Genomic DNA, 13299 nt, shown 5'->3' with positions numbered 1-13299 from the left:
GTAAATGCAAGTTTTTAATCTTGCATCATGAGTATCATGCTGAAATTTATTGTTGTTATATTACTTACTCAGCAGATGCTATAAGAGAGAGATTAAATAAATGCTTGAGTGCTGCAGAGTGTAAGCTGAATGCTCTGGCAATACAACAGTCAATGTGCTGAGTTACTAAAGAAAAACAAAAGCAATGTTCCACAGACTGAAGTCTGTGGTTTATGTTTGTTTTTTGTTTTCTTTTTTTTTTTTCTACTTTAAAAAGTATTTGTGTGGTTTTGGGTTTTTTTTTGTAACATGCAATTGACAAGGTAAGTTTTGTTGTGAAGAACACTAAATTATTTTAAAGCACTTTGATTGCAGACATCTGCTTTTAAGCTACAAATAAGTGAAAAGATGTAAATTCATGTCTCATGGCATTGCCTGTACAGCTCAATTTCTTTACAATTAGAAAAAGCATAAATATAGATATAAATGGTTTCAAGTTTACAACATAGCCAACTGACATGATACACATTTAAGGCTGTTAACTGATTACATACATTAATTCCACAAGTAATTTTGCTACATAGTTTTTAATGTAATTTCTTTCTGTACTACACCAGCTGATGTTCCATGCATTTTCTGCTTTTTATAAGTGGCCCACAGGATTTCCTGGAACTTGTGTTTAAACTAGAAATAAAAATAAGCTTATTTTCTGAAGCTCTTAATAGGCATATTATACAGTGGGCTTCAAAATGATATGTTGCACTTTTTTCCACTTACATTACTAGCAATGATTTAGAATACCATTACAATTTTTTTCACTATAAATAAGTGAATTTTCATCAGGACTGATTGATTTAGACACAGAAAGTGTTTGTTAATTCCCTTATTTCGTTTACCTAACACTAAAATTCAGACAGCACAAAAAATTAACATTGCAAACAGCTTCATTAAGGCTCTTCCTCAGTGAACATTTTGTTTCAGCTGTCCTCCTAAACTGTTTTTTCTTTATAACACATACATTGCTAGCATTCCATGAAAATACACAACTTCACATAGACAAACATCAGATAACATAATGAAAAACTTCTGTCTCCTAGTTCCTCTATAAAAGCCAAAGTATAAACATTAACAAGAACATATTTTATACTTCCTAAAAGGCCACTTAATAACATCAAGTCTAGGCATGTTATGCATTATAACAGTATTACAGTCAACTCTGGGGAAAAAAAAAAAAACCCACTACTTTTAACCTCTATTTAGACACTAGTCTGTGGTACAACCCCCCATATAAATCTGTAATGCATTATACAGATATTCAAACCAGAGGCCCTTTTTTCAGGATTGCTCAAGGCAGATCCTAATGACTTTATTTCTACAGATAATGTCCTCAGTAAGTAAGCAGGATTTAGCTTTAGACACCAGATATATCTTTGGAGGTTCATCTCCTAGCCCTTGAGAACTGCTCTCCCCTCAAAGTAGATTATTTCATAACTCAGAAAAGTTTTAATAGAGGAGATATGGAACATCTTCTGTGCATCTGACACCGAAATCAGAATACTTCCCTTAACCCTTTGCAAAACAAATGGCGTAGTTTGCTCATGAAAATTCATCTGCTTAATTTTACTCACAGAGAAAACAAGGATACATGCAAGACCTCAAAGATGATTTAATTCATCTGTTAGGCATTCAAACAATGCACAGGGGTTGAAGCAGCTTCCACAAAGAGTACTCCAAATAATGTAACTATCAAACTGCAGCGAACCCTCTTTGCTTCTTCATAAAAAGCAAACCAGAAAACCCACTTGTTTGGAATCCATGCTCAGCTGACAGTTCTGCTTTAATGACCCAGCCTTTGCTTGTATGGCCTCCAGTAGCCCACAGCAGGCAATGACCAAACCAGGGAACATTTGAGCCTGATTCAGTACTGATGCAGCAACAAGGCTCTTTTAGGAGATTTTGAACCGCACCAGTTGGTTATACAAGGCTCTCATGACCTACAAAAAGATGTTCCAATAAAAGAACTGGCTTGAAAAAGTTCAGCCTATTCAGCTCAAAACCCAGCCTACTCTTCTGTAATGGCCCAAGCTCAATGAAATTTCACTGTAGTACACTGATGTGGGGTTTGGTTTCTTTTCTGTGTTATTTAGTTTCAGAAGACATGATTGTAAAGGCTGTTAAAACAAAAAAGGACAGGAACCCAATGCCTTTTTTTATTCCCCTTCCCCCCCCCCCCCCCCCCAAATATATGGGGAAAACATCTTAAATATAAAAGTAACATAACAGTGTAAATGGCAATTTAGAACCCAGTTGGGATTAAAATGCTGAGACAAGATCTTGAAAGGCTACTTTCCTGATAACAAAATCTATAGAATTTCGTATTTTGAACTTGACAGGATGCCCATGGGACATGAAATGAAGAATTATAGGAAACCCTAGTACTCACCAGTGAATACCATCCCCACAGAGACTTTTACAGCTTGTTTCAGAATTACAGTAGGAAGGCAACATTCTCTCCTGTACATCTCTAGGATTATTTCAGAGATGCACAAGGAATTTACTGCTAGTTCTAAATTGCACATGTAGGTATTTTTAAGGTAATAACACAGCAGATAGTGAGTGCTAGTGCAGCAACAGAACAAAATGTTACTGCCCTAGAAAGACTTACGTTCTGTAAATCCACAAAAAAGTTTTGTACAGATCAGCTATGTTACAGTTAAAGACCCAAACACAAATTTATGAACATGTCCACCCATCCAATGAGTAGTGCCCACTTCTACTGCTACACAACAGGAAAAAATCAAGACATTACATTCTCATCTGCCTGAGTTTAGCTATGATGTAACACCAACTCTTTTGACATCTGTTGAAGTAACACATTCCAGAAGAACAAAGAAGTAATTCAAGACAGTGCATTATAAAATAATCAACATATGCACCAACACACCATTTAAATGACCTACTTTCCTTTGAAAAAAGTTCCAATTAGTTAGGTAAATATATGGTATAGGTGAATTCCTGGCTTCACTGAAATCAATGAATACTGGAACAAGGGTCTCTTCCTGATGTTCTGCGATCCCCAAAGCCTGATCACGCAAGTATACAAGATGGCTTTAATTTTAGATCATCCACATGTAATTATCCAATTAGAATTTGCAGAATCAGGCTCTTAAATATAATTTTTGCTGATATAGTTACAGATTTATACCCAGGTAATGGGCATTACTGGATTAAAAATAACAAATTATAACTCACAGTGCATCAAGATTTCTTTGATTTCCATAGCAGTAAGAAAACATTAACTTCTTTATCCATGGTAATTACAATTTCCTGCAGATGTGCACATTCCCAGTGCAGTTTCATTCAAATAAAATTCTCATATTTCTGCTCCAGATATTTTTTTTTCTCAAAATGAAGGCATTACATAAAGGTCAGTAACCAGTGAACACTGGGGGGGTTAATTGTATTTCTCTCTGGGAGGCAGAAGGCAGCAATAAATAGACACAATTAGAAAACACAAATGTTCTTTGCAAGACAAATTTCAGGACTAACACAAGCTGGCAGAAGCACTAACATTCATTTTGAAAGCTGATAGTTCTTCATCCTACAGTGTCTACATGCAGCATTACAAAGTTGATATAAATCAGCTGCAGTGGCTAACTAGTCCTAATACAGCAGGTTACTCATAATTATATCTCTTAGGCTCTGCAATAACACACGTCTTTATAGCCTGAAGATACATTGTCTCCTGTACATATAATTCATTTTCCTTACCTCTAATGAACATACAGTTTTAAGGGTTTATAGTAAACGTGAACAGGACAGGTCAAATTCAGGTCACCTTACTGAAGAACTAATCCCCCTGATTTCAATGTGATTTATAAGAGTGTTATTTGGCTGTGGTACAGCAAGCCAAGAATGATATATCCAAATGAACTGCAAGGAATCAGAATGGAATTACTGAAATGACAGGCTGTAGTTACTAAAAACATATTAAGAAGCTACCATGCTTATGTAAAGAAGATAAATGTAATTACTAAAATTTAACCCAGGCATTAACATTAGAATCTTTCGTAAACACTTCTGTGAAGGATTTCATCATTAGTGATCAAGACCTTGGTGCCATGCTGGTTCCAGAAAACCCTATTTCCAGCAGTAAGAGACCCTTTAAATCAAATCTCAGGTTTTGGTTCGGAGTCAGTATGCCACCTTGCAGATTGCTAACTTCAGTTCCTATAGCAAATGGTATTTGCCTTTGTAATCTTCAATCAAATGACCCAAATAACTAATTCTAGCTGGTGTATGAGTCATACTAACCTTTAGCTTCACAAAGAAGAGTTGAATATATTTGGTTTTGAGAATATTCAGTCCACTGCTTTTCATGGTATTTTATTTCATAATGACTAACTGAAGTTATTTTAATGTATAATGATAAAACCTGATAAAAATAACACCTTAACTGGTTACACATTCCCAATTAGTAAACTATAAACAGCGATTTTTATATTCACTAATTAGCGTGATGTGTGTTCCTGATCACACTTTTGTTAAACTTAGGTGTCAGCTTTTCCATATGTCCCTTCTGGAGGTCTGTAGTACTTTGGGAAAGCCATCAGCTGTATCATGTTGAATGCATACTTTCTGCATTTGACATTCTTCAGCACATTCTCTATGCGGCATCCTTCTCTAGTGAAAGGGGGAAAAAGTACAACTTCATGAAACACAGGATAAATAAATATGCTTTATTTGTTCATTGCAGAGTTTCAGCAACAGTTGAAGTAAAAATAACAAAGATTCAACTCTACATTTTTGTTTTCCACAAGTGATGATACATCTTACAAAATTAAATCCAAGGCCAGGCCCAGTACAGTTATTGCCCTCAGAAATAGGTGATAAGATTTCCCCCCCTCCAATATATTTGCCCTTGAGGTTTTAAAGTTTTGTAAAAATAATTTAAATACTTTAATTATTAATTTGTTTTAATTTCATAAATATATCTGCCTCTTAAACGTTCTCATAGTTTTTTTCCAAATTGTTTGCTCTATATGTTAGAGTACACATTGCCCTAAAAATGCGTATTCTAGGAATAAGGCATTTTATTAAGTCTGGCCCTAGAGATTTGAAAAGGAAAGTTTCATTTCTGCTTCATTTCCCGTATGTTCAGCTTTGCAACGAAGAAAAAGAAAAAAGAGAGAGAAAAAAAGAAATAGCTTTTCAAACAGCCCAATGCAACACTCTGCTTTAGAAAGGAATGATGTTTCTTCACATAGAGTACAAAAGTCACAAGTGCCAAAGTGGTGCATCAAGACATAAACAGGACTTTGTTAAAAAGAATATAAAAGTGTCTTGAAAGCAAAAGCAACTAAAGCAACAATTACAAACAGGTGAATTTCATTACAAAACAGAACCTACTCCATTCCATTTAGTTACTTGACAGAAAGTAGTTAGTTGTAGTAAAGTAATAATCGTTTGTTAAACAAAAAAGATCCCATCAGCTAGTAGCAATGAAAATAACACAGAGAAAGTTAAATCTCACAAACCACTGCCTTGAAATATTCGTCTATGGGTTAGTTTGTGTTGTGCAAATTTCTTTTTTAATCTTTTTTTTTTTTGTCAGACTAATTACTCTGGAAAAGAGTTCAAGCATTCAGAATTCCACATCTTCTTGTATACAGTGACAGCATTGTAAGTGGGCTTTGTTTGAGTTAATTAAAGTGGGATAGCTTTACCATAAACAGAAAGAGCAAATCAATTCACTCAATGCATAGTATATTTCTTAACGTTTGGAAAAAAATAACAGAAACATAATACATTTCAGTCATTTCTATCTTAAAGACGAATCCTTGGGGTCTGAGACTGTAGAAATATTACAGCATAATTCCTTTTTCTAAAGTTAGTTTGTTGCTGTTTGTAGAAAAGAAAGGAACACGAGTGAAGTTTATTGGTATTTGGCTAATAGCAAAGCAAGACTTAAGATAAGCCACACAACCAGCAAGTGTGAGCTGACAAGCAGCAAGGCGACAGGATAGAAGTGTCGAGAAGTTGGCTTGTTATCAGTTAGACAGCCTGTTTCGGGATCATCCGATTCATTCAGTGCTCCCTGGGTTTGTCTGCTGTTAAACAGGGGAAGTTAGGAACAAACAGAACAGCATTTAAACAGCAAAGAAAGCCAACATGTAAGTATCTTGACAAAGTGAAACCATATAATGATTTCAATTAAAGAAATTTATGATAAGTACTTCCAATATATTTATTGTGTCTACAGCGGATATGAGCAGCACGATGACCAGGTGTCTAAGGTTATTAAGCCTGCTAGTTGCCTTGGAGTAGTATTCACAAGTTAACATTAAATAACTTATGAGATGAACTATACTATCACTAAAATGAACACACACATCGAACAGAAATGAAATAAGAGAAGTTAAAAAAGAAGTTAAGGAAGCAAAGAAAAAAAGATCATGAATATGTCACAATGCAACACTGACAAAAGACTGTCTCCATGGTGTATGCAGGCTTTTCAGTCCTGCTTCATTACCTCTTAGGAAATGCATAGGCAGAAATAGAATGGGCACGCGCTCTTTTTTGAAAGAATTAACAACTATCCTTCAACAGTTTTAAATGATGGTATATTGACTCCTTAAAAAATTCACCAGTGCTGGTGGAAGTCAACAGCAGTTCTTTCTGTTTAAAGGTTGACACCTACATTCCTGTAATTACCTTATACCTTTGCCAAGTCAACTCAGCCAGGAACTAATCTGGTTACAGAAAACTTCTACTAAATAACTTCAAGTTGCACAGTCACTGTCCTGTCAGAGCAGCAGGAATACTTTCAAATCGCTGTCAACCTCTTCTATTGTAGCCTTGGTAGCTTCTCTGCAAGTAGAATTACGTATACTTCAACTATACCCTTCTATCCCTCCAAACTTAACTTCATTGGTATATACTCAGGAGTCCTTATTAGTCCTTTGGCCAGTAGAAGGTTTTTACTTTTCTACATACTATGAATATGCTGGGATAAAAAGATAACTCACCATTTTTCCCTGTGGACCCAAGAATAACCAAATATACAAATTACAACACAGTGCTTTTTCAGCAGCACATGTCCCAAGTATGCTAACTTTCAAGAAAGAAAATGCCAGCAGACTATAAGGAGGCTGCAGAACAGTAAAGGTAGCATCACACAGCACCAGGAAAATGAGAAGGGTTCATCAAAGACAGCAGCAATCACTTCATGTTACAGAAAGCCTGCCCTTCTGACCTGCATGGTAAAGGGCAATGTTGAGTTTCTTGAGCTTGGATAGCAAGAGAGGTGCAAGAACTGCATTTACAGTATTCTAGACAAAATTCTTTCAGAAACTGTCAAAGAACAAGGATCTGTATGATATGCTGGCTTTGTCAACACTGTGGCTTATACCAAAAGAAATAACTCCATGTTCTGTATCAGACCAACCCAGTTAACACCCTTTTCCTATGGTCCACCCTCAGAACTTACTTCCTCTTCTGCTCACAGTGATAACGTTAACATTTGGGATCAGCTGAGGACTAATTGCATTGCTCTTTGTTATTTTTCTGCTTTATCATGTATCTTTATATACTTTTAATAACATTTTGCCTGCTGTTTTTCCTTTTCCTTCCTTAATCTCTCCAGTGTCCCACAAGTCTACCTCTTTGACCCTTTTGCACTGTCCCCTCACTTCTTTTCTACTCTTGGAGGTGAGCCTGCTGGTTTCACTTCTCCCCCATCACACTCAAAATGGAGAGCTCTAGCTCAACCCTCATAGTCCTGTCTATTCCTTCCCAGTCACAGAGCCCAGGTGCTTTTGGACTGTCCTTCTGGGTGTCCCACCACAGACTTCATATGTGCACCTATGGCACAGCAGATACAGAGAGCAAACTCTTTCCTCTGAAATGATCTACTAGGCAGCAGCAAAGTTCAACATTCAGTAAGTTCACAGCCATGGCATTAGCCACTGTCACGTACAGCCTTAGCTTTGCATGCTTACACTTTACTCTGAGCTGGCTGAGTTACACACATTTACAGGTTGCCTCTTCAGAAAGGAACCCTCTTACTTCTGCCACTTGCCTTGTTCTGTTTTGCTCCATGCCTCACTGACAGTGTGACTGTCTTTTATCTATGTTTCTACAAGTCCCATTAGCATCGGTGACATTTACGCAGATGTAATGATGGAAATGCAGATAAAAGCCATTTCTTCTATTATTTTATTTCCAACAGAGAAACCTACAGTGCATCTGTTCTTTGATATGCTGAAAAGAATGATCAGTGTCTTTCAACATAAAAAGTCCTATCTTCCCCCCAGAGAAACCACAATGAACAGCTGATGCACAGGGACTTCTGTTCCACAAATTAGTCATATCATTCTATGCAAGATTCAATAAGACATCTTCAAAATAGAGCAAGAAGATTCAGCTCCATTGTCAGCTTCCTAAGAACAGGCTGAGCAGAATACCTAAACATGCATTTAATTTAAGAGGAATATTTGATCACAGACAGATGCCTTGCTAAGCTCTGCTAATACTTTTCAATGCACTGCAGTGACAATGTGTTCTAACATATCTTAAAGTATTCTCTGCAGTGACTAATGTATCTAGTTAAAGCTAGGCCCTACACCCAGCTGTCAGCAGCATGACAACACTGCTTCCCCTGGCTCATCAACACCTGTAGACGTTTTCCTGCAAACAGCATGAATTCAGCTGGTGCCATGTCAGCTGGATTGATTTGCCTGCTGACTGACACTCAGCACAACCAGAACAGTGACATCTGACCCTGTTATGGTGTAGTTATCATTTTGGATGGTATAACCATTGTTTTGGTTGTTCTTTCCATCACAAACCATACTCTCAACTCACACCAAAGGGAAGGAAGAAGACTCCCAAAATACCAAACAAGCTTTTATTTCGTACACACATACTCAATTTAAAGAGGAACAGTGAAAGCTTCTAAATCCGTAACATCTAGGGACATGAACACCTCTCCAACCTACAGTACTACTTCTATTTATTTACTTTCAAATTGCTCATTTGAGGCTTACAACATAGCACCAATATAACATCATAACAGCCAAGGGTGCTGTAAGTTCAATGATGATATAACCATTTCAGTCTGCCTTCTATCTCACTTGGTATTTTATCATCTTAAACTCCTATTGGGATAATGCTGCATACCTATCAAATGAGGCAAAGGCAAAACAGCAGGTATTCTCTGTTGTTTTTAAATTCAGATGATAAATTGTTTGAACCTCTAAGCAGTGGAGCAGAGACAATGAAAATGATGTGAGGAAAAAAGAAGCCTCTCAAGAGTCCTTATAAAGTCAAGCACACATACGAGGACATAGTCTGGCTTTTGATTATCAGTCACACTGACATCCCTGTGCAAGGTTTTTGGAGTTGCATTTTATCACTTTGGGATATATGCTTCTCTTGTTAGAACTTTTCCAGCTCCAGCTACTAATGATACTAGAAATTCTAAAGTGTCCTAAAGCAGTGCTTCAGGTAGAATAGATAGGCAGCTCTTTACCAACACAAGGACCCCATGTGCTAGCAGGACTTCAGTCTGAATTCATGTCTTGCAATACGCATACTTTGGGGAAATTTTCCTTTATTGCAGACAGACTCAAGCAAGCAGTTGCTGGGCCTGTTGGGTTTTTTCTTGTCAAACTCCAGTGCTGACACAGACAAATGGCAAAAGTGAGATGCTTCTCTTTAATCCCACCCAACAACAGCAGCACAATTATTTCTTCAACTAGAAGGGATTGCTAACAGTTCTCAATCTTTAACAATTTTGCTTACTTATTCCTTTGAAGACTATCACAACCAAGAACTTTCAAGAAACAAACCTGTGTTTTCAGCCCTCAGAGACTCTAGACAGAACAGTCTGCTTGCTTGCTTTTTTTAAAAAACAAAACAAAAACACACAATTTTTTTGAGTGAAAGCAGCTTAATTCCTACATTACACATGTTACTGTGATTCACTCTAAATCCTTCAGAGAAGAATCAAGTGTTTCAACATGCTGCACTACAGTTCTAGAAGGCAGCCTTAAAGTCTTCAAAGGAGAAAGATGGGATCCTTGTGAACATCGCTTGGCCATCATGTAGATGCTTCACTATAATATCTAGCAGAATAAAACATGTTTCAGAAGGAAATAAATAGATCTCAGCCTAGTCCTGGAGGACTGCTGAATCAGAGCAGAACTCAGATAAAACATATAACAGAACACTGGGCAGCAACCTTTCATGTTAAGATACAAAGTTAATACTATAAAACCTCCAATAATTTGTTAAAAACAGAAAATGTTTCTGCATTGTTTCAAAATGGAAGGGAACCATAAGAGACATCTTCTATATCAACAATCTTTACAATATTTCTTTTTCTGATGCATATTGTTGTCAATAACATACAATTTTTTCCTCAAATCTAAATGGTATTGGATACAGTAAAAGAGGCTAGAAATCAATTTTTGCTGGTTATGTGATTCTGTAATTTCCACTCTGCTTCAAAACAAACAACTGGCATTACTGAAACTGATGAGCAGTTCAGATCGAAGAATACTGTTCTAGTATTCTTCGAATATGAATCCTGAACTGAATACAGTCAGAGATTTGGAGACAGCTGGTATTTAAACATACATCAACAACACAAACACCCAATGTGCTTATCAAATTTTCACCTTATCCCTCCTCTTTCTGTTTTACCTTTTGGACTGCAAGTTTTTTCCCTATTCTTTTTGTTTTTATCAGTATCCTTGATTTCCCTACTCCTTTCGTCTCTCTTGTTTTTGGTTAGAACACCAAAATGTTCCTTTTCTAACACCATTATTTAGAACATAAAAAGGAGAGCACAAGATACAACATGAGGCCTGTCCACTGAGTTTGGCCAAGCAGCAAGTTCACAATGTAGTCATGATGACATGACACCTGGATCTTGAAAAACAGTCAATATACAGTAATTCAGTTTTTTTGTGCTCAAAACTATACCACTGCTACTGCGGGTCCTATGTCTGCCCAGAGAAAAAGATTCCATTTTTAGGAGCTGGCCAGAAACAGCAGGGTACTGGAGGCTCAGCTCTGGTCACATTACAGATTTTCAACACTATTATGAACAGGCCATAATGGTCCAGCACAAATCATGAGATTCATAAATACATGCTCTTGCAGTAGTCCTTGATATCAAGGCAAGGAGACATTTAGTCTTGCACCCACACAAACACATCCAGGAAAACCCGACTGTCTTATGTGACCACACAGATAGACATGGGGACTTTGGAAGGAATGGTGAAGTAAAAAGGTGCTGTCTTTCAATCTCCAGTCTATGTGTTCTCATTGAAGTCAAACTAATTAAAACTAATTATTAATGTCTGAATTTCCCACCAATTTTGTCAGCTGAGCTGTTTTTGAATATGCAGGGCAAGTGAGAGAGAGGCATATCCCACATATGCAGGCAATAGAACAGCACAACTCACTCCTGCTTTGGCCTACAGAAACATCTCCCTGCAGTCCTGCTCTGCAGCATCCTTCCTGAAAGATGTGTACTCTTACAGATTGAAGTAGGTATTCACAATCTATTAGCTGATTGTATGTACTATCTAGATTAAGAGGAAGACATTAAACTAATTCTGAGATAAAATTTAGGAAAATATTCATACTTTGGATAAAAGATACAAAAGTATGTGCTCATCTACTGTTTGATAAATATGCAATGATAAAACATCTGAACACCAGTTGTTTTTTCACATGACTACAGGTTAGTAACAACAAAAATAGTTCCCAGATTATGTATTTTGTTATTGACCAAACCTAGACAATATAGCTAGAGCTTGATTATTGTATGGCATATCTTAAACTTCCTGAAAATACAGTACACGTTAACCCAGACCTATTCATAATAGACCACACCTGGCAGTTTCAGCCCAAGATGGGAAAAAGTCTAAGAGAAGTATTTCGGCCTCCTCTTTGTGAAAGCCATTTTTGTTTCAATATTGTCCTACATTAGAGAAAGTCAAAAAGAAAATGCTGAAGTATTAAATGCTAAGTTAAACATTTTAAATTTGTTTAGACAGCATTTCAGACAGATCTGGAAAACAGAAAAATTCCCAGTTTGATTCATCCTGTCCCCAAATTGTTGACTCACCACAAAGTTAACCCCCTACTGTTTGCCCATGTTAACTTTTAACATACCATTAACACTGAAAAATATATGAAAGGGCAACTGCAGGGTTTATAACTAATATGCACAAAAGATGTACTATTTGGTAATATACATCTCCCCCAGTGTTAGTCCAGCTCTTCAAAAATCTCATCTGATTTCAGGGGAATTAGTGTCTTCCTTTGTGACCGATACAAGATTCCTGCAAGAATGTTTCTTCCTTCAACATTAAAGAGTAACTACATGGTAAAATAGTAACACTGACAAAACTCATACAGTGAAAATATAATAAAAATAAATGAAACATTCCAGTTAGAATCACAACCCATTTTCCTCACTGCTGCTTTTAAGACACCTAAATTAACAGTTTAAATCCACCCTGAGCAGTTCCCTGCTGCTGTGGCTGAACAGCAAGATCAAGTTCACATTCTGTATCTATGTCCCCTTTTAGGCCAAAAGAGATTGCCAACCAGAAGCCACCACGTGGGAACAGTCCCTTGGTCATGCCAACTCCCAAACTGCCCTGAGTTCACCTAAGAGACTGTTAAAATCCACCATAATCATACGTGGAAACATTTAATAATTTCATGACAGAGATCATGTCCTAGAAACATCTCCCAGGGGGTTTTAATTTACAAGTATGGGCAGAAGCTTCAAGTCCTACAAAGTCATTCTGGTCTTCTTACCAGAGATTAGCTTCAGAACTGAAAAGTGATGGGTTTGCAGCAGAGATTCTTCTTTACCTGTCAAGCCAGCTGAGTGGTTTTTGAAACATGATTTTCACCTCTCTTTTTCTCCAAGCAGAGGATTTGCTGTTTCATTCTACTATTTACCAATACTGCTGTGCAGTACTACACATAAATTCTACAAAGGTTTCTCTTTCTATCAAAAAATATGGTTCTAATAATCTTCCCAGACACTCTTCTATAAAGTATTAGGATTACATATATGGGAAATTCTCAGGACAAAATTGCAAAATCTTTCCTGACAAACTTCACTTGCAAGGTTTGACATTCAATCCAATGTGCAACCAATATTAAAGCAAATGTGATCTATGTCTTCATGCAGGAAGAGAACCAAGCAAAAAAACCACAACCAAGCCATAAACTGAATCTGGGGTTTCTTAGAGATCTAAGCAGGTGTGAAATGATGATGACTACAAT

General features: G+C 36.8%; 1 protein-coding gene across 1 annotated transcript in view; it reads right to left on the bottom strand.

Annotated features, from left to right (window-relative positions):
* Window positions 1–2230: 2230 nt before the first annotated feature.
* Window positions 2231–13299, bottom strand: part of INPP4B (inositol polyphosphate-4-phosphatase type II B) — a 200052-nt gene continuing 188983 nt past the window's right edge. Inside the window, exon 24 of the mRNA XM_034065005.1 lies at window positions 2231–4662. Within this exon, the coding sequence (XP_033920896.1) occupies window positions 4530–4662 (133 nt within the window). The 3' untranslated portion in view covers window positions 2231–4529. The remainder of the gene's footprint in view (window positions 4663–13299) is intronic.

The sequence above is a fragment of the Melopsittacus undulatus genome, chromosome 7 (assembly GCF_012275295.1).
Source record: "Melopsittacus undulatus isolate bMelUnd1 chromosome 7, bMelUnd1.mat.Z, whole genome shotgun sequence".
NCBI lineage: Eukaryota > Metazoa > Chordata > Aves > Psittaciformes > Psittaculidae > Melopsittacus > Melopsittacus undulatus.
The sequence above is the reverse complement of the archived record's forward strand: the minus strand, read 5'-3'. Positions and strand labels throughout refer to the sequence as shown.